Here is a 21,853-nt window from a genome sequence, read left to right on the forward strand (position 1 = left end):
AAAACGCTTCTATTCCTGTCATATTCAGTGATGTCAGGGAAACTTTGTCAACTAAATTCATGGTAAGCAAAAGTTAGTCAGCTTGATGTCAAAACAGAAGTATCATGGGGAAACAGGTAAGAAACCCATGTATTTCTGAATGATAAATTAGCCAGTAGGAAAAAAAAAATCTAAATGTCTTTGCGAAGCTTTCTGAAAACTGATATATGTGTAGATTTCTTTTTCTCAATAGAATGTTGTTGTTATCTGCAATTGTCCAGGACTCAGATTTCTATTCAATGATAATCTTTTCTGCTTTTTGATATTTTTTCTGGAATTCATTACTTTTTTTCATATCTTATTTTTTGTATGCTCTCTTGTGCTCCTTTCCTCTTCTTTTTCTCCCAAACTCATCTATGAATGTATTTCTAAGTTGGGAAATAAATGTGTTTCCAAGTTGTTCTTCACCTGGCTTATAAATGTGACCTTTATTTTAAACCTTTTTATTCTGTGTATTCTGTAGCTTTTGCGACTATTTACAATATGTATTGCACATTACTGGCTTGATCCAACATACTGTGAAATCAATGCAAAGACTTCCTTTTGACCTTGAAGATTGTTGGATTAAGCCCTATGGTCCAAGTAAAACTAGCTGTAATGAATGACACAAAAATGTAATAAAGAACTCATTTATTGGCTTATTAAGCTTATTAAAATAACCTACTGTAGATTATTCAGTTTTCAGTTACAAATTCGGATTCAAACAGTATCTACCTGAAGTTCCAGCATGCTGATTGCTGTTATTTTTAAATACATTGTGGTATAAACTTATCACTTCTCTTCTGCATGTCCATTCAGGTCTTCATGCGCTTCTGTATGTTTTCCACAATCTGCTGAAGACTCAGCTGCTCAGTGGCAAGTTGTTCATCAATGAATTTTTGCATTTCTTCCCATTTCCTGGAGCCTTGTTCAATGCCTTGCTGAATTAGTGTGCGTGTTAATTCCACCTTTTTTCTGAGTGCCTCTCTGCTTTTCTGGGGCATTTGGTTAATGGACTCCCAATCAAATGGCACATCTATTCTAAGCTCTCCTTGACGAACAGCTATATATGGTTTTATGCTGTCAGCTGTTACTTGCTCAAGCCAACGAAGAAGCTCAGAGATATACTGCAGTAGTGCAGAGTACTTCTCTATAGTTAGATCAATTAACTTTTTGGCCTCACCGATTAGCTTTTCTTGAGAATCGCTAAGCTGCTCATAGATCTCCTGGAGTTTTGCCTTGACTTGCTTGTTATATTCATTGATTTTCTTTTTAGCAGCTGCAGACCAGTATCGGATCTTTTCCTGAGCAGCAGATGAGAGCTCCATGACCTTCTGTTTTCCTTTTCCTTCAACATCAGCTATAAGGTCATAGTATTCCTGGCTGTATTTTTCCACCAGTTCTCTTACTTGGTCTGCCAGGCGTGTAAATGAATCAGCAAGATCTCCAACATACCTGGTCTGCCAATTCACTAGTGTGTCTATTAGATTCTTCAGCCATCCTAATACCTTGTCTTCTACTTCATAGTATTTCAGTGACCATCCAAGTGTAGTTGGATCAAAATATTCCTCCCGCAATGCCCTTATATAGAGAAGCAGCTGGTGCAGCTTTTCTGAAAGCTCCTGGAATGTCTTCTGGCTAAAAACTTTCACGTGAGAAACGTATTTTTTAACATCTTCTGCCAAGGATCTAAGTTTCTGTGCATAGACTGAAGCCATTGCATCTTTGTACAGCTGTTGTGTTTGAACTTTGATGTCCTCAAAATTTTTGGACTGCAAGCTTCTAACTATATCTTCTGCTTTCTGAAAAGTTTGTTGCACTATTTGTTTAAGGTGGTTAAGCTTTCCTGCAAAGTCAGCTTCCTGGAGAGTAGCAAATGTCTGCCTGATTTTTTCCTGCAAATGTTTCAGCATTTCTTTAATTTGATCAAGTACATTACGACCTCTAAGAATTGTTTCAGAAGCAGGAACTCTGACTTCCAGCTCATTAATAGCTGCAATCAAGGCATCAAAGTATTCCTGAAGTTTTGAAAGGCACATATCAGCAGTTTTTGCTGCCTTCTCTGTAGTCATAAGGTATAATTCTTCACCAGTGTACTTTTCAGAAAGCCCAGGAACCTGGAATTTTGTGGTCTTCAGGAACTCAATGACTGAATCAATTAGGTGTTTTATTTTCTTGTGATACTCTTCAATTATGTCAATTGTAGCATCCAAAAGCTTTGCTTTTATTTTTTGATATTCAATCTGTCCAGCTTGATCTGCTGCTTTTTGATACAGCTGTTTAGCCTTCACCTTCATCTCCTGATATTTGCCAGAGGCCTCATTGGCAGCTGTGCGAAGCTTAGCATCTATTTGGTCTATTTGTTTTGCAGCAAATGCGTATGCTTTGTCAGCATTATTCTGCATGATATTCTTCATCTTCCAGGTGGCAGCACTAATATCCAGTCCCATATGCTCCTTATGGTACCAATTAACAGATCTATAGACTGCATTTGTCATTTTAGGTACTTTGTCTTTTAGACCCAACAGCAAGTCTTTGGCAGCATCCTCTTTCCAGTTGAATTTCATTTGAATCAGGTGAGGATTCTTGAAGGATATCTCACTGCTTAATATGTCAATGTCCTTCTGAGGTGCAGACTGAAAATATAAGATGGGATAACCAAAAGATAGCTTGTAAATAAAACAAATTCCACATTATTTATATTAAGTGTATTTCAATGTTCTCATTTTGCACAACTTTAAATTAATATTGTACTGGGTCTGTCCACCAAAAATGTATACATGTATTAAGATACATACACTACAAATTTTTGTCTACTGTATGTTTACTCCCATCTTGAAATGTTATTTTGGAAAAAATTATATTGTATCAAGGTGCTCTATGCCTCTTTGCACAGGAGTACCACAACATAATTTAGTCTTTTTGTTTGTTTTTAAAATCAGACTGTAAATAAGATTTTTCTTTCCTTTCTATTAAATGCCTATGAGGCCTCATAAAACCTGTCAGTTACTTAGGAAATGAGCCTTCAGCTCCTTCTTGAAATTATTTGAAGTGAATTTAAACAGCCTTTCCTTAATATGAAAACATTAAGAGGATTTCATTTTGCAATCATTTAAATCAATGAAACAATAAGTGAGAGCTACTTAGAGTAATACAAGACCCTCAAATCTATTTACATAAACACATTTTCCAGTTTTCAGTAATAAGTAATGAATTATGAGTTGATGGTGATTCTTAAATTAGTTTATCAACTTGGAAGGTAAAATATTAATTTTGTAATCGTTGTATGCCAATAATAGCATCTTTTGTTAGCAAATCTAAAAAATTTTTTACTTCTTATAATGTATTAATGGATCCAAAAAGAAGACACTCTAGGTCTGACCTCTTCCAGGGGCTTGATTCCTATAGGGGCACCTTTTGAAATAATTGTAAGTAGCCTGACAGGAATACACCAAGCCTGATCGTTCAGTTGTCAAAAACTGTTTCTGTACTTCACTTTTGGCAGGAATGTTTTCTTGATCATGGAAGAGGGTAAAATTAAGTGTGTGGAGAAGCTGAAACAGTCTCTTCACATAGATGCTACTTTTAGAATTGGCAAGGCCAGTGTAGGAAATAAAAAACATAATTACTGATAATACACTTTTTCTTTGGACAAAGGGTGTTTAACTTGTGTCTTAATATCAAAATACACAATCTTTAAAAGGAAGCTTTTTCTCTGACCACCGCCAACCTTTTTGCTTGCTATTGGTCATATCAAGCTTACCCGAGTTCGGTAGTAAACTTTCTTCTTCAGAATGTCAGTTTCTACTTCAATGAGATAGCCTAAGGTCCCAGCAGAAGGTGAAGATACTGAAGACGATATTGTGCTGTCAGTCTTTTGATAACGTACATGAACATCAGTAAATGTTGGGCTGATGATGTCTAATGATGCAGTGTTGGCCACAATTCTACAACAAAGAATACACAGCTATAATGAACACAAGAATACAGCACAGGCCCTAAGGAAGTACACAATGCAGTATGCCTAAACATAACACTACCTATGATATTATGTATATGTCCTTGTGAACAATACTTTTGTCATCAAAAGAAAGTAGGGCTTTATTATCCAAATTCCTTAGGGTTTAGCCTAATATATTCAAAACTTCATGTTACTCCAATTTTCCTTTTTTTTTTTTTTTTTTATTTTTAGATACTATATTGAGCTCGGTTGAGAATTTTCATTGAATAATTACAACAAATCAAAACCTGTAGCTGCCTTTTTGTAAGCTTTCTAAAGACTTCTGTAAGCCGACTTCAATTTTTTCCATCAACATAAGTTCAGGCAGTATTTTGTATCTGCATTTGTACTTGCCTTCACAGACTTCTGTCCCTTGGATATATCAGCACAACACTTGGACATCAAAACAGGCAGTTAGAAGGCCAAGTCTGTAATCCCTAGTACCAGGATTTGTGAATAAAAGTTACTCTTTAATGACTTGTGCTGACAGAGGGTTCCAATGAAAAAGCGTCGTTGATGGTCAGATCTAGAACCACTCTGAATATGAAATGCTGGGTTTATATCTTAGCAATTATGAAATAGGGCTGCTCAGAAAAGCTATGTTGGAAATACTGAGAGGGAATAGCATTTCAGCTATCTCAAGATAGAAAAAGTTATCACCAATAATGACAGATTAGTTACACAGGTTCTTACTAATTACAGCAAAGCACTCTGGGGCATTTGTGTTTAAAGCAACACGTACATCATTGGCACTTTTGTCTATTATAAATTAGATTGTCAGAACAAATCTTTACCCAAATCCCCGAAGAGTGACATCTTGCTTGTAGTTTGCACTCAAGTCACGGTGAGAAAGGCTGCCAGTGGTCTTCATAACAAACATGTCTCCTTCATATTTGCAGTTTGAAACAGCTGTGAAACAGATTTCAAATGTGTGTTTTACCAAAACAATACAAAATACATGTTGAGCTAGTCCACAACTAGGCCAGTTGTGGACTGTTTCATTTGTGTGCAAAATTATACTTCCAAATGACCATAATGCCCGAAATAAAAAGATACAAAAATACTTGTTCAACCAGAATATGTTAAAATTAAATTTCCCTCTATGTTTATAATAACAGGGGTATAACATTTTGCATTCATGCAGACCAGAAATGGGGATTCTAGATTCTAATCTCTTGAGAGTTTTATAATTTTGTTCTTATGTATTCTTTTACTATTATTCTAAAGTCTAGAAGTAAAAACTGTATGGGATGCCTGAGCTTTCTGAGTTGAAATATTTTGAAAACCAAATATGTTTAACTCTTAATGACTAATTATGAAAATTAATGGTTATTTATGAAAATTAATGGTTAATTCTATGATTCTATAAGAAAAAAAGGTAGGCATTTATTTATCTGAACTGAATTACATAAAAATTGAGCCCGCTTTCTCTCCTTTAAAGGTATTATTATCTTAAGTAATGGAGAAATGTTATGATGTCTGCAATTTAAAGTAAGAAACTGTTATATAAAAAAGAGATCTCTTCCATTTTTTTTCAGAGTATGCCATTAGTTATACATATAACTTGTAATTAGCCTTCAGGGTGTCTGACTGAGACTGATAATAATTTATGAAAAAATGCTGATGAAGACAAAAGGAGATGTATAATCTAATGTAATTGCTAAACAGAAAAACAGTATGGAGTGTTTAGCCCAGAACTGCGGCACGTAGCATTATAATATCTTACCATTCAAGTCATATTCCAGGAACAGTAATGTTGAGCTGCAGGTAGAGTCGACAGACAGTTCAAAGGAGTCCTTTTTATTTGATAAGTCTGTTCTCCAGGTGACATTGTACAAAGGGGAAACAGCTTTGAAAGATCCAGTCAAGGCACCAAATGATGGAATGTAAATTCCAGCAGGCAAGGACACCTTGAGAGGGGGGATCTCAATTTTCTGTTCGGGAATTGTAATTGTAGGGAAATCAAAATCTGCAATCTTATTAGCTACTTCATCCAGATTTATATGGAAACTGCCAAGAGAAATACTCTTTGGAAGAGTGAATTGAGACACAGTTATTTGGTATTCAGGTACAGTCAGCTCAAAATATGGTATCTTGTATTCTTCTAATGTGATGTAATTGGCTCCTACATCCACTTTGGGGAATCTTAGTCTTGGCAGCGTGGGTAAATTGACGTCAAACGGCATCATGTTTAGTGTCTGTGGAATTTTTATGTTGCGCAGGTCGATGGTGTAGGCTGGGACCTGCAGAGTGGTGAAAGGAACTCTGAACTCTGGAGTGCTGAAGACAGGACTTGGAACCTTTAGATGAAACTCAGGAATATTGAATGTGAAGCCATCGGTTAACTTATTCACAGGTATGGGGAAGAAGGTACCATCATCACTCTTTGTGTACACGAGGGATGCTGAAGCATTTAAGTATTGTTTTCTGTCAGCACTGGTAGTGACGTCCAACTTCAAGATATCCCATAAGCTCTTATCAGCAATGGGACACTTCATTTTTTTGAGGAAGTCTATGTATCCTCCCAAAGATCCAGAAATATCAAACTTTACCTTTGATTTTTCATTTAATAATTGCATATCATGTCCCAAAGATAATGACTGAATTTGGCTTTCACCCTTCCAGCCAACTTTCTGGTTCACAGTATTGATTTTCATTAGGACAACCTGATTAATTGAGGCTATGTCCAGGAAGGAATTTGGCTGAGTGGCTTGAATCTGAAGATCTGCTGACATGCTCCAAGGAGCCATCTCAAAGGTTGCTTTGCATTTTTGAGACCCCGTTGTTGTGAAAAGAGGTGTATATCGTGCATAGTTTTTGCCATTGTGCTCCCAGACTGCATAAACACGTCGAGTAGATGCTTCAACTGCAAGTATTTCTTTCATGTCACTGTTCCAGAGTCCGTCTGCTTGGGAGTTGGTCTCAAGCTTGAGAGATGACCGGGCTCCATTAGCATTCAGGTAAGTGTTTGCCTCGTGGACCAGAGTTCCAGAAAATGAATTTCCAGTGTAAATTACTCCATCAATATTCCCCTTTGTTGATGATTCTACTGATAGGTAAGATGTAAGGCTCTCTAAAGCAAATTTGTGAGTAATTCCTCCCTTAGCACTGGTGCCATATTTAGGAGTATTAAAATCATACATTACTTTTAGCCCAGAGGAAAGAGTGGGTTTAGACTTAGTATTTCCTGAAAGCTCTTGGCTGAAATTCACTTTTAAAACTGGTGTGTTAATTTGAGCATTTGTTGTCAATGATGCTTCCATGTTTCTCCTTGTGAGACTAATAGTGCTGTCATGACCTCCTCCTAGAAATTTGTTATTACTCAGAGAGAGTGCTGTGGCCAGTTTCAACCCCCTTTTTCTTGTCAAGCTCGTTGAACCATCCAGCTTAAACTGTAGTGCATCAAAGACAGATGAAGATGAGATGCTAAGTTGCCCAGCAATATCTGACTGATTAAACAGACCAGCATTTGCAGTCAAAGTGATCACACTGGATTTAAATGAGAAGTCATAAGTAATATTTCCCATGGCAGGAATTAAGATGTGGTTTGATGGGCTATTGATTCTGAATCTAGGAAGCTTTAGAGTGCGTAGATCCTGTGGAACATGAAGGACTGGAAGTTCCAGAGAAGGTAATACTAGTGTGTAAGATGGTACTGAAAAGCCAATAAATGGGACTGTGAATCCTGTTGTACTTATTTCTTTTGGGAGCATGTAACCAAAGGCTGGCATCTCAGCAGTAAAAGGAGAAACTTCAACATTCACGATTGGAATGGTGTATCCTGGAATCCTGAAGGTCCGTGGCAGTTTGTTCAGTGATGTTTGTATTTTGTATTTGTCAAATTTTGTTTTGGCTTCGTTATATGACTTTGTGAGAAAATCTAAAGCTGTGTTTCTTCCTCTCTCAAAATATTTGTTGAAGAAATTGATGTATTTATTAAGTGCTTCATGCACTGTTGCTAAAGGAAGTGGGATTACATGCATGTCTTTGTTTTTCTCATACTGAGCATTCAAATTTAAATCAAATGATTGCCTTGTAGTCTTCAGTAAGTCCTTCAGGCCTACCCGTTCCCACAGTGAAAAATCTTTTAGCTGAGGAGTCTGGATTCCAGTATAGGGAACATTAAGCTGAGGAATGGTTAGAGGAATATTTAGGAAGTCTAGGTTGGCATCTCCGCTCATTTCAACATGAGCTTCAATTCTGTCATCATTGTTGCCAGCAGACATATTATGGGAATACCTGTACTGATTGAACCTGCCAGTAGCTTGCCAGCTGACCTGCTGAACAGAAGAACTGAGTGAAAGACCATAGTTATTCAGGAAGTCAATTTTGCCAGTCAATTTCATTGGGAAGCTTATTTTCACGTTTCCATCATTGTTCGTTAATACTCGAATTTCAAAAGGCTGTGCCAAGAAGAAAACTTCATTATTTACAGTCCCAGTGATCCGTCCATTGAGACGAGCATTGTGAGAGCCTGTTAATTCTACTTTCATTCCTCCAAGCTGGACTGTACCTTTTACATTCAGAACGCTACGCCCCACACGCTGTGACTCGATCTCAGACTGAATCTGAAGCGTTGCATAATTTAGAAAACCACATTCATATCTCACAGCTTGGCTGACTTTCAGGTACTTATCATTTATTCTATAGTCACCAAAGAATATAATAATGGGACCCTCAACCCTGAAGGTGGCATGTGAATCATGAGTGCCTTCATCGGAGAAATTAGGAGAAGCCCATTTCCAATTTCCTTTACCATTGGAGGTAAATGATATATGTCCTGCTTCTACCTCTGTTGTCATATTATTGACGAAATCAGCCTGGCTGGAGAAGGGAGCTTGCGGAATATTCAGTCTGTGGGAATATGCTGTTCCACTCTGAATCCAAATTTTTCTTTGCAGCTTGACCATTAATTTATTCTGAAGTTCTATGGAATTTTTTGTTGTATAGAAGTTTGCTCTGGTTTCAGCTTCTCCTTCTACAGAAGTCCCTAAAAATACCAATTCATTGGTGTGATCAACTTTAAGGAACCTGTGGTTGACCTTCATGGAATTTTTAACGTTCAGCTGTTTCATCTCAGGGGCCAAGAGACGTGAATCTGCAATAACACTAAAAACTAGGAAATCTAATTTGGATGTTGTTTGAGCCGAAAGGGAGGTCACAAATTCTGGACTGTTTACAGATGTTGTAGTATTATGAACTTCAGCTTGTGTAGACAGAGTGAAGAATGGAGAGGTAACTCTGAAAGCACCAGACAGCTTGCCAAATGTAGGGACAGTCACTGTATGTGGGATACGTGGAAGTTGGAACTCTGGTATCTTCAAGTCAGGAATCTGGAGCTCATTTAGATTTAGCTTTGGAACCAATAATTCTGGTATTTGAAACTGAGGCATTTGTAATTCTGGAAAAGAAATGTCAGAAAAAGGCATATCTCTCATCTTTAGATCTTTAAAATACAAATCAATTGCTGGCAGCTGAAAATCACCAGACATGAGTTGGTCTATTGTTCTCACAATCTGCAATTTAATCTCATTTAGGTCAATTGTATAAGATGGAACTTTAAAGCTATTTAGAACAGTAAACTCTGGGGTAGTAAATTTCATTGGGATTTTCATGTCCTTTAATCTCTTAATATTTATCTCATAGGAGGGGATATGCAGATCAGTTAGTGGAACAATGAAGTCTGGTGTTCGAAATGTTGCTTCCTGGAGACTTCGGAGACTGAACTCAAAGGCAGGTATAGTGACTATAACAATTCTTATTTCAGGGACTTTAAATCCTGTTTCAACAAACTGGTTTAAATTTTCAGCCCAATTTTTTAGGTCATACTCTTCAGCCAAAATAACAATTTTTTTAAAAGCTATGTTCCACTGTTCAGAAATGTATATGACAGCAGAATTGTAGAATTGGCTTATCTTCTGAAGATACCATTCAAATTCTTTGGAGATATCCATGTCAGAAATCCTCTCTCGCAGGTCTTCCAGATGCTCATTTACTTTGGCTTTCAGATTAGCAAATGTTGTTGAGTTTATGAGCTCTTTCAGCCAGTTAATTATGGCAGCAAGCTTGGTGTCCTTTAATTGTTCTATGTATTTTGAAATCACAGCACTAAAATCTTTCATATACTGTTTTAATGCTTCTGCTTTCTGTGGAAGTTCTAGATTTCTGAGCTCTTCATTTATTTTTTGTGTTACTTCTTGGATTTTCTCATTTGTTTTATCAACAAACTGGTTATAATCAAAAGACTTGAGTTTTTTTATAACCATGTCAAGGAACTTGTTGACTTCCTTTATCATCATTTCATAATCAAAGGTTTGCACTTTCTTGACAGCATCATCAATAAAAGCAACAATTTTATCAAAGTAGGTCTTCACATCAATTTTTTTCAGGTAGACAGTCAGCTTCTGGACAGTTTCTTTTATTCTGTACTGGTTAAGAAGTTCTGTCATTCTGTCCATTAAAAAATACACCTGCTTATCGATTTCATATTTTACAATCAGTTTATGTATATGACCTCGGAAAGCACTGATCTTCTCGGACACTTCATAATCTTCCATCCAATTTAGAATAAAGTCTTTGATTTGTTCAAGAACTTCTTTCATTTTTTTAATTGGCAATGAACGCTTCAATTTTTCTAAAACTTGTTTAACATCAAATATTTTAATCTGCTGTTTCAATTTTTCTGCAATGCGTCTGACATCAATATTCTGAATCTGAATTTTGAGTTGTTCTAGGCTTTCCTGTATTCTAGCAGTGATTCTGTATTCATCATCTACGTTTTTAATCCAAGCCATTGTGCTGCTTCCAATTTTGCTGGGATAATCTTGAAAAAAAAATTGTAATCTCTGAAGAGTGTCAACTATAGTCATTCTTATGTTATATTTGTTATCTAGAGCTGTTATTTTTTCAACAACTTGATCAAGAAGCTGTGCAATAAGTGCTTTAATGTCAAACTGTTCAAAATTGTCTTTGATGTATTGCTCAAGTTGTATCAGATAGACCTGAAGCTGGAGCAGTATTTCTTGAAGATTTTCCAGGGCTTTTTCCAACATAATTTGGAGATCATCAGATGTTATTCTGTAGTCCTTTGTGAAAGCAATCAAATTAGTTTTCATGGTGCTAACTCTGCCTTTCAGATCTAATTTCTCCACATAATCATTAAGGTGCTGTGGGAGTTTATCCAAAGTTGCCTTGTATTCTCTCATATATTGATCTATGTCAATGTTTTTCAGGTAACTTTGTACAGCCTGAAGTGAGGTTAGCATGGCACCTCTGATTTGCTCAAAGTAGACTGGTAAGTGTTCCAGGAGTGGTAGGTTAATAACATGCATATCTTTATTTTTATCGTACTTCACAGAGCCAGAGATGCTGAATTCTTGAGGCTCTGACACACTGCCCCTGAGACCTAATACGTCAATGATGTTAACTTCTTCAGGTGTGAATGGCAGTGTGATTGATGTATCCAACACAGTGAGGTCTGCTAAAGCTCTTCCACTAAGTTCCACACCGGTCTTTTCTGCATCATTGTAAGCATTGAGATCTTGTGAATATACATTATTGTTCAGCTGACTTTTCAATTTCCAAGCACTGGACTGTTCTGATGGAGTAAAAAGCATATGAACTTTGTTATCAAGCTGAGTAGTGTATCTTCCTCTAGACTTGAAGCTGTGACTGGTAGATCCTCTGTAATCATGGGAGAAAGTGAAAGCAAGAGGCTCTGCTTTAAACAGGAATTTGCTGTAAAGGTCTCCTGTATGTTCACCCATAGCAATCAGCTTTCCATTACCATTGGTATGGACATCAGCAGTAACAGTAAATGGGGCCATAGTGGAACGCAGAGCATTGCTGAACCGGAGAGATTTAGAATCACAGTTTGTGTTCATAGTAACCGAGGTAGCCAGTCCTGCTATATTGAGATTAACTCTGTGACTCACTGCTGCACCTTGAACATTTGCAACTGTATCTGTTTTAAAGTTTGCAGCTAGATCAGCATATGTAATAGTGTAGGTATGCCTTATTTCATCTGATCCATAGGCTGCTCTCATATTGCCACCCAAGTTCAGCTTCAGAAGCTCGAGGAGGAGTTCTGCTTTGTTGGAAACTTCAGTTTTGGTGTATTTAATATTATTGCTCAGCTTAGCTGTGAGTGATCTAGGCTGCAGTTGCAGATCAAAGCCATGCTTGTGGAACTTGTCAAAGCTGAAGCTGTTGTCTAACTTTGAAGAAAACATTAGGGATAAACCAGGAATAGTCAAGTCATTTGAGTAATCCAGCTTAATCTCTTTGAATGACCCTTGCAAACTGTTTGAGAACTTGAGTCCTTCTCTATTAACTCTGAAGTTTAAAACATGTTTATTGTCCATACCCAGAACTGTACTTTGATATTCACTTCCCAGCGTTACTTCCATTAAGCTGACTCTTCCACCAAGATTGAATTTTGCATTGTTTTTACCGTAGCGCCCAGAAGAGGATAGTGACATAGAGCCTCCAGCAGTATCAAGTTTGGCATTCATTTCACTCTGCATTGTCAATGGACTAAATTGCACATTTGTAGTTGCACTGCTAGCTAGACCATACTGATTAACATTGAGTGATGACTTATGTGCTGCTCGATTCCTTTGATCAGTCAGAGAGATATCAGTGTTGAAAACAAGATCCTGGGAATTGAGAGAACCTGCAAACAAGGCATAATATTGAGCTTGCTTGTAAGTGGCTTGATACTCAGAGCGAAGTGCTGCCATCTTCTTTGACAAAATTAATTCAAGCTTATTGACAGCTGCAAGTTGCCGATACCTCCCATTTGTTTCAGATGTCATTTTCAGCTGGCTATTTTCATACTTCAGTGAAGCTGTGTTCTTTAATAGTCCACTTTGTACATCAGAAACCGAAGTAATGGAAAATACATCATCACTGTATCTACCAGATAGTTGATTGGTAGCTTGCAGGTAAGGAGAATCCAACTTCAGATTTGATTTCCCTTCCAAAACCCGTCTCTTTTCATTGTATGAGCTTGACATAGTATAAATGCTCCTTGCAAAGACAGAAGCCACTTCCAGTTGCCCTTCCATCTTGACATTATTGATGTTCATGTTATTTGTTTTTTCAGAAACAATATCACCAGAAAATGAAAGCTGAGGACCCAGAGTACTGGATGCCATAAGTGATACAGTGCAGTTTGAAACTAGACTAGGTTCATAACTCTTTGTCCTAGACAATTTAAAAACTGAAGTTAAAAGTCTGTGCTTGAGGTGATTTTCATATGCACAGGTGAATCCATTTCTATTATAAGATGCTTCACCAGAACCTGAAATAGGAAAAAGAAGACAAAAGATAATGATGTAATCTATACCGTTTTGTCTTTAAGATTTTGTCTGATGTCACTAAGCTTTTATGTTACTGCTTGAACTGCAGTTACTGTTACTATACCATTTTGCTTTAAAATAAAAAATGTTTTGGTTGATCCTGAATATTTCTAAAATAAATAAATAAAGAAATTATTTTTATATTTGGGACTAAATTTTCTGTGAATAAATCACAGAATCACAGAATCACAGAATTTCTAGGTTGGAAGAGACCTCAAGATCATCGAGTCCAACCTCTGACCTAACGCTAACAGTCCCCACTAAACCATATCCCTAAGCTCTACATTTAAACGTCTTTTAAAGACTTCCAGGGATAATCAATCAAATCAAATCTCTATGTTGCTGTATGAAATATAATTACGAGATGATGAAAAGTTATGTCATGATTTAAAATTTATTTAACAAGATGGACTCCCAAGAATAGCTGAAACTAAAACATAGCTAACATTCCCTTTTCTAAAAATGTCATTTTTATCATATTTTATATGAGGTGGGAAGTTGGTAAGAGACTAAAGTTAGCCTGACCTTTTCCAATTTAAGAACTATCTTAAAAGAAAACTAATTTTAACACCTGTCTAGTCTGAATCTGGGCTAACTCCTATATAGTTATGGCAGTATATGGACACATGTAAGTAATAAAACATATATGTTTGTGTACATATATAGAGAGAGAGACAGAGAAAAACAAACTGGAGGCATACCTACATGCATGTCTGATTTTGAAAACACTTGACTTGTGAAATACACAACTGTTTCTATGATCATGCCCTCAGTTCTAAAAGAACTGTGCCTTTGGTATGGAATATATTCTAAAATATATACCTTAAGTCTTTAGTAACTTATCTGAATTTACCTTTAGTGCCTAAATTAACGGATTCAAATAGTATCTTTAAAAACAAAGTGATTTGAGATTACACAACCTCTTTCTTTAAATAAGCAATGTAAAAATAAATGGGCTGTACCTGATACATATAAAAGAAAGTCATTAAAATAGTTTTGCCAGCCTTACGGTATTAGCATACACTCTTACCTTTCACATTGTAGGAAAGTAGCTCAAAAACTGAATCAGCATTTGTGGTGTAAGTAGTTCTTATGCTGGATGCTTTCTCTGTGCTGCTATTAGCCAAAGTGTATGCTCCTGTCCAGTTGTAATAGTTGCTGTACACATTAGTAGAGACCTCTAAAGTACCCAGGAGAGGCACAAGAAGAGGATAGGATTCTGGAACAGTAAATGCTGGGATTCTGTATTCCTGAGATGGTACATTTATTCCTATTGACTCCATTACCAGAGGAGGTGTTTTAACAGTTTGTGGCACCCTTATGTCATAGGATGATCTTCCACCAAATGGTAACGGAATGTTAATTAGAAAACTGTTCTTATTGAAGATGTATTTGATCCGGCCTTCACTAGAAAATAAAAGTGATTCTGTTAAAAGATGTGCAAGTCCACGACATATACACAGAAATGATTCCTACTATTCCCAGGATACTGGGCTTACATGGTTATATCAATGTCCCAACTTGACTTTTAGAGAGAAATGTAATGATCATCTCAACATTTTAGAAGCACTCATATATCAGAATCTCCTGAAAGCATTTTTGATATCTGATTTTGGTCAATGTTTTTTCCCCTTATTTTATAATCATGAAGACTGAGAGATCAAATAGGCATAGAATTATAGAATGGTTTGAGTTGGAAGGGCCTTTAAAGATCATCTAATTCCAACCCCCCTGCCATAGGCAGAGACAGCTTCCACTAGACCAGGCTGTGAAACCTGTAGACCAGAAACACATTATTTCCATAAGGCCTTGGATTAGAATTCAAACATTCCTGAGTCTTTGTTCAGAGCTCAACTAACCTTAGCTCACAGGTAGAGAGTGTCTTTCAAGGGGCCAAACATGCAATTGTTATGAATCTTGCATTTGATTTTATAATCTAAGAATCCAAATCTAAATCTGCCTTATGCACATTCTTGAAAAGATGTATTGTCATGAAAATGAAGGAATTTGAAAGAAAATTGCTGGTATACAGGAAAAGATAATTCCTCTAAAAGTTGTGCTGCACTTCAGCAAGGTGTCATGCTGAGTACCAGAAAAAAAAAAGTGATTATATTCTTTTTTTTTCTTTTTTTTTTTTTTGTGTGACATATTTTTAAAGATATGTATGAAAAGTCTCACTAGCATTAGATGTTGTAAGAACCTAAATTAGCAAGAATTTTTCTCTCTGATCACAAGCATTTCAAAAGTTTAATCCAAATATTCAGGATTTTTATTTATTTATTTTATTCTGAACAAAAATATATAAAAATGTAATAATTCCACCAGGATTTAGGACTGGAAAAATGGATTGTTAGCTGAAAAGTTTGTGGGGAAAATGTGTAGTTATGAAAAGGCAAAACAGGAGGAAACTTTGCCTTAATTTGTTCATGAACAATAAGCTGGCAAAGATGCTTTTCTTGTTTGTCTAACTGGTCTTTTATAATACCAAATGTTCTTTTTTACACTTAGAGCTATTTCCTAAGATGAAAATTAAGCAAACATTTTAAAAATTTGTTCCTTACATGAAATGGTTAAAAAAGCAACATCACAGAGAAGTAGAAATTCCTGTTATTCTAATGTCCACTATTGGTAAGAATGTAGAAGAAAAAAAAAAAAAACAAAACATTTTCCTTGCTTATACTTAGCTTAGGAATGCAATGAAAGAAATAGACATGTAACATTTTATATTACTACTGTGAAAGACAATATATGGAAAAACAACACTACAAGATAAAATGTAACGCATCTCCCCATCTGTTTATATAACCCAATCTTACACTAGCTTATTTAGTTCTTTGCATTAATTTTATGGATCAATATTTCCTTGACTCATTAGCAAACTATACAAACATGATTTATCAGAGTAGTAGCTGTGGGTGTACCACTGAAGATATTACCAAGCACCACTGCTCCTTGAATCCTTATGCATGAGAAGCAATATAGTATGAACACTATTTGGCAAGAACAATATATGCTAGAAACTGCAATGAGATCAAATTCTGGCAGGCACATGAACATTTTAATGACTGGATCCACTTAGGCTGATTTATTGTTTAATTTCCTAGAGACAGAAGGAATATACTATTTATTTGCTGCTGGTCTCTCTTTTTGTTGGTCAGGCCTTACCTTTCAGAAATGTTTTAATATATTGGATGATTTCTATCAAATTTGACAGAAGGGTAAAAGCCTCAAGAGTAATTACATTCATACAAACTCTGAGAAATCCAGATTAGGTGGAGGAAATGGTCTAAAACTAGTGCAAGTATCCAGCCCATATGTGTACAACCATGGCATGTGCTGCCTCTGAGCAAGTGACAGATGGAGTCAGGGTATTTATACATCTACTATACCAGTGAAGGTCAACCAGAGTGTTTAGGGGAGTAGGAAGAACTGTCCAGTAGGACTGCACAGGCAAAAGTATAGATGTTAGGGTTATGGCCAAAGACAAGGTGTCTGTAGGGATGCAGAACACAAATCTGTGTGAAATCTGTCTGCATTAATTCTGTGACTCCAGAGTAAAGGTTGTTGAACACTGTATTTTTGCTCAGTTCTCATTACTATACAACACAGGACTTCAGGATGTATTCATTCATATGCTGTAGGAGTGATTAGTGTAGATTCAAATCTGTATAATTTAGTCTCTCTTCTCCTAAAATTCTTTGTTATTATTCTAATGTTATGATGTTTACAACAATTCCACAATGCTTTATAAAATAAAATAAAATAAAATAAAATAAAATAAAATAAAACAAAACAAAACAAAACACACAAACATAGGAATAAATATCTGTTTTCAGTTTTCTGTGTAATTATCCTTATTTCTCTACCTACCTTGTCAGGAAAAGTTCTTCAGGAATGGTGATAACAGGCAGGTTAATTTTCTGAATGCTCAGTTCCTGCAGTCCACTTAGTTTGGCATGTAGAGTCTGGGCATAGGGGACATCTTTTGATGCCTTTTGCAGCCAGGTGTTTGTTGCCTGCAATGAGGAGAAAGGTTTTCCAAAGTAAAACAAAGATTTAGGACTTTCAAACCCTTTGAAGTTATGTAAGTTATCTGAAAGCCAGCATAACTATTAGTATAGCACTAGGCATCTGATAAAGTGGTTGGCTTGATCAAAGTTGAAAATATAAATCTTACTCAATCTGATGAGTGCTTTTACAAGTAGTACCCATTTTGTCTTCCTTGGGGGAGGCAAAAATTAATTAGAACTATGCAGTCATGTTTTAATTAATATCTACTGTAGGTTGAAACATACCACAATAAATTGTGATACAATATGTCGCATTGTCATATCCGTATGAGCAACCTTCTGATCCAGCAGTTCATTGGCATATTTCTCTAAAGTCTTTGGGTAGTCTGAAAAGTCCACTGGGAAGACAGAAGACATTCTTTTCACAGCAGCACTGGCACCTGAATTCCACTCTAGCTCAACTTTTTCAGAATCTGAAAATGATGATTTTAAAACAAAAGAGTAAAATTAGTATATTTTTGTTCTATTTAGGGATATAGTGTAAACTAAGGTATATGTTTAAAAGTATAGGTTGTACACATGGCTTATGTTTTTGCTCCTACCATAACTGAAAAGAACTCTTTCTGAAATTGTGTTTCCATGAGTTGTTGCAGATGAGCTCATCTGAAGATATCCTTTGCTGGGTGAATAATTAACCAATGCTTCAGATCTAAGTTCAGTTTGCAGGCGAGGAATAGAAATGGTGCCTCCTAACATTGCTTCTTCCATTCCAGCATATCTGTGAAAGCAAAATGTAAATATAAATATAAAACATTTCATTCTACGTTTTTACTGTTTCAGGAGAAATTTCAGTATCTAAATCTAAAGTAAAAGCATAATAGATGTTACAAAAAAATAGAATGAATAAGACTTGTAAACTTATTTATGAGTCAATTAATGTTTTCAGCTCCTGTCAGTTACTTTGTGAAATTTAAATTAAATTGTTATAATGCAGCTGTTTGGATGTACATAAGAACAATTCCGTATTATATTTCATATAAATCCGTAATACTGAAATGGATGAAAATATCTACCTGTCTGTTAATGCTCTACCTGAACCAAATTCTGAACTCAAGCCGAGTTCTCTATTAAGGATACTGAGTATGACCATGAATCAAGTAGAAGTAAAACACTTGACAAAATATATTATGCCACTGGGCTTCATTTTCCTTTACTCACATTTATTTTATCTCTGTAACTTTGTTGACTTGAGCAAACTTCTAATATTATGTTAGTGCAAATGAAAGGGAATTGAGGTCCCTGACATCTGTCCAAAGCTCCTACTGATATCAGAGGCAATTCTGCATGAACAGCAAAGACAAAGACTCCCTGGGGCACCATCAGGATCACAGAATTCCATGGAAGATTGAGGTTTATTAAAGAATGTGATCAGCTCATTTCACCATGGGCTTGTGAGGCAGACAATTTTAGAAACCCTGGCAGGCTGAACATTTTTGTTAGGTCCCCTGTAGATGTTCCCGGAAATATTCTCATCATGAAGCGTGGGAATTTTTACAGGAAGCTCTCAGTTATTTTTGGTTTTGTTGCTTATTGAGTGCTGTTAGATTCCTTCATGGGGAGATGTAATAACTTTTCTTCTTTTTTTTTTTTTTTTTTTTAAAAAAAAAAAAAGAGCTGAATATATCTACTAAACGATAATACCTCTCTGAACAAACCTTGCCTTGTTTATACCCTTCGACTATCACACCTGCAATAACACTAATACAATGTCATTCTTGTAATCATGTTTGCAAACATGGCAGAGCTACCTCAAGAATCTTCCAACAGAAATTATACATGTGGCAAGAAGGATCAGTTGGTGTATTGGGTATAGTTATTTTATGTACATGTGACGCGTAACAAATAAAATAACATTTCAAGGGTTTTTCAAGCGGGTTTGAAGAATGAGTTTATATGTCTCTATACATGAATGTGCAATTTCTCCAAAAATGAGAGATTGTTTTCCAGAATTTTCAACCTTCAATATAAACTTCAGCTATGTTATCCAAAGGTATCTGAAAAACTCTAAGTGGTTTTCTGAGTTACCTTATTTGGCCAGTAAGAGTAACTTCAGAAATCTTCTTGTTATTAAAGTCCAAGACAAAGGTATACGCTTTCTTCCCTGAAGTGGATTCATCACTAATTCTGAAGTTTGTACCAAAGTCAATATCAACCTCTGGAATCTGGACATCACTGGTCAAAATCTTCCTGTCTCTATTGTACTTGAAGGTCAGTGTGGCTTCATGCTGTTTTACACCTGGAAAATATGTACTCTGGTTATTCACAACTATGGAGTCTTGTGGATTTTTCTAAAAAGGAATCAAGAACCAATCAACTGGAAATTATATCATCCTGAGGATGTAAGGCAACCTTCGATGAATCTCAGTTAGAAACTAGGTCATCTTTTTCTCCTCATTTTCTAAATCCATCGTGGACTAATCCTGTCACAACTTTGTTACTTAAGGTTGCTGTTTCCCTTTAAAAACTTGCTTTTTATGCAGTTTTTCTTAATTTGTAAGCATTACTTTCATATTTCATCAGAAATTTTCAGGTATTTTTTTCTTACTTATATTGAACCCGTTAATTTCTCCTTTTCCTTTCTTTCATTCACCAACATCACATTTTCATTTAAAATACATGAAAGCACTTTTTGGGATGCAAAATCTGCCTCTCATCATGAAGATCTTTCATCGGGATTGAAAACATGAAATGAAATGAAATGAAATGAAATGAAATGAAATGAAATGAAATAATGAAATGAAATGAAAGTGAAAGTGTTGGCCTATTTGGGAGTGAAAACAATGTTATATGTTATACTGTAAATACCTCTATTGCGATTTATTCACAAAAGTCTTTTTCCAGTTCAATGACATATAGCTCAAAACTGAGCTAAACCATACTGATTTTTCAGACTCTTACCTTCTGCTTGGAGCGCAAACTTCAAAGTGTCTATCAGTCCATTTCCCTCTCTCTGTAGGTCATAGTTTGCACTTGCAGAGTATTCCTTCACTTCTCCCGTGGACACTATTTCAACTTCATATCTAAAGAAGGAGTAAACAGATGTCTTGTAAATAACTAATTTTGCCATGACCACAAACAGGAGAAAACATACAATTCTCTATAGCTCTCTTTCTGAGCAGCTCATGTCTGTGATTTGATGATTTTTAAAGCTAAGATTTATATGAGAGTGTACAGTAGATACTAAGCCCTGAGAAGGGAGATTATTTAACACAAAATAGACATAGTCGAAGTTTTCTTACCTGGTTTCTCCAGTCAAGGGATAATATGGAGCTGCATCTGTGGCACTGGCATTGGAGTACAATAATTTGGTGCAGAAATTTAGACCAGCAATGAGAGGCTTGCATGAAGTCCAGAACTCTCTGTTCTCAATCAGAGGTGGAATTTCTTCAGTTTTGGTTGGAGACACCAAATGTAATGTGTTGCTAGAACAGGAAAAGGAAAGTGTGCCATTTATTCCCAGGACAGGTGTTCAGAAATTATACATATTATATCTGATTAGTGAGGTTACAAAGTTACTTTCTGAATAAAAATAACTTACTGAGAAAGGGGCTTAATGAAATAACATTTGGTAGTTAACAGGCATTCTACTGCAATAATTTAATGTGAGAGAAGAAAAAAATAAAAAAAGAAAAGGGAAGGCAAAAACACAGCTTTGAAAGTTCTCATTGAGTTCCCATTACCTGATACTGAGGAGTTTTGTTGGGGTCTTTGGAGCAGGAATGCTGAATTTCAGCTGTCCAGCTTTCACACTAACATGTGCTTCAATTCCAGACTCATGGAATATATTGGAATTCATCTCCACACCACTTCTAGCAAATTCAGGCATGTTTATTCCCAGGTGTGTTACAAACTCAACTGCTACCGAAGGTTTAGCAATGAGTTCTGCTTGCATCTATTTAATAAAACCAAAAAGATGTATTTATTTTTACAATACACTTCCTATGCCTTTTAGAAAACAAACATAATATCCTCATTACTGATAAACTAGAGGTAGGTTTTGTATAATTGATTTTGCTATTCAAAATAATTGATTCCCAAGTCACATCAGCTGAAGGAGCACAGAAGTGGTAACAGTCATGTAGCAAACACAGAAAGATATCACCAAGAAACCTTATCTACTTTACTGTATAAGTACTCATGCTGCAGAAGGAAAGTATGTTAAGCTACTTGCATGTATTTTTAAACAATGGCTCTGAAAACAAGAGCCTGTTTCCCATTGTAGAAACAAAATATAGCAATTTTCAAATGCAATGAGTAAGGTATTTGGAAAATGAAAAAAAAAAATGGATCCAAGATTAGAAATTCTCTAAACAGAAGATAGCTAATGTTCAAGCTTTTGTTTAGCTATTACAGAAAGAAGGGACAGAATGCAAAATTCTTTAAAAATGCTCCACAAGATACTA

The 21,853-nt window shown here is 35.9% G+C and overlaps 1 protein-coding gene across 2 annotated transcripts in view; it reads right to left on the minus strand.

Moving 5' to 3' along the window:
- Positions 1-652: 652 nt before the first annotated feature.
- APOB (apolipoprotein B) overlaps positions 653-21,853 on the minus strand; it is a 37,347-nt gene continuing 16,146 nt past the window's right edge. For both annotated transcript variants that reach the window (XM_005012904.6, XM_072036487.1), the window contains exons 18-29: positions 21,131-21,342; positions 20,690-20,872; positions 20,349-20,470; positions 19,476-19,686; positions 17,993-18,168; positions 17,676-17,863; positions 17,251-17,396; positions 14,411-14,787; positions 5,745-13,322; positions 4,813-4,927; positions 3,782-3,965; positions 653-2,654 (exon numbers count right to left, since the gene is read on the minus strand). In XM_005012904.6, the coding sequence (XP_005012961.4) occupies positions 834-2,654; positions 3,782-3,965; positions 4,813-4,927; positions 5,745-13,322; positions 14,411-14,787; positions 17,251-17,396; positions 17,676-17,863; positions 17,993-18,168; positions 19,476-19,686; positions 20,349-20,470; positions 20,690-20,872; positions 21,131-21,342 (11,313 nt within the window). In that variant the 3' untranslated portion in view covers positions 653-833. The remainder of the gene's footprint in view (positions 2,655-3,781; positions 3,966-4,812; positions 4,928-5,744; positions 13,323-14,410; positions 14,788-17,250; positions 17,397-17,675; positions 17,864-17,992; positions 18,169-19,475; positions 19,687-20,348; positions 20,471-20,689; positions 20,873-21,130; positions 21,343-21,853) is intronic.

Source organism: Anas platyrhynchos, chromosome 3 (genome assembly GCF_047663525.1).
Source record: "Anas platyrhynchos isolate ZD024472 breed Pekin duck chromosome 3, IASCAAS_PekinDuck_T2T, whole genome shotgun sequence".
In the NCBI taxonomy this organism is placed as follows: Eukaryota; Metazoa; Chordata; class Aves; order Anseriformes; family Anatidae; genus Anas; species Anas platyrhynchos.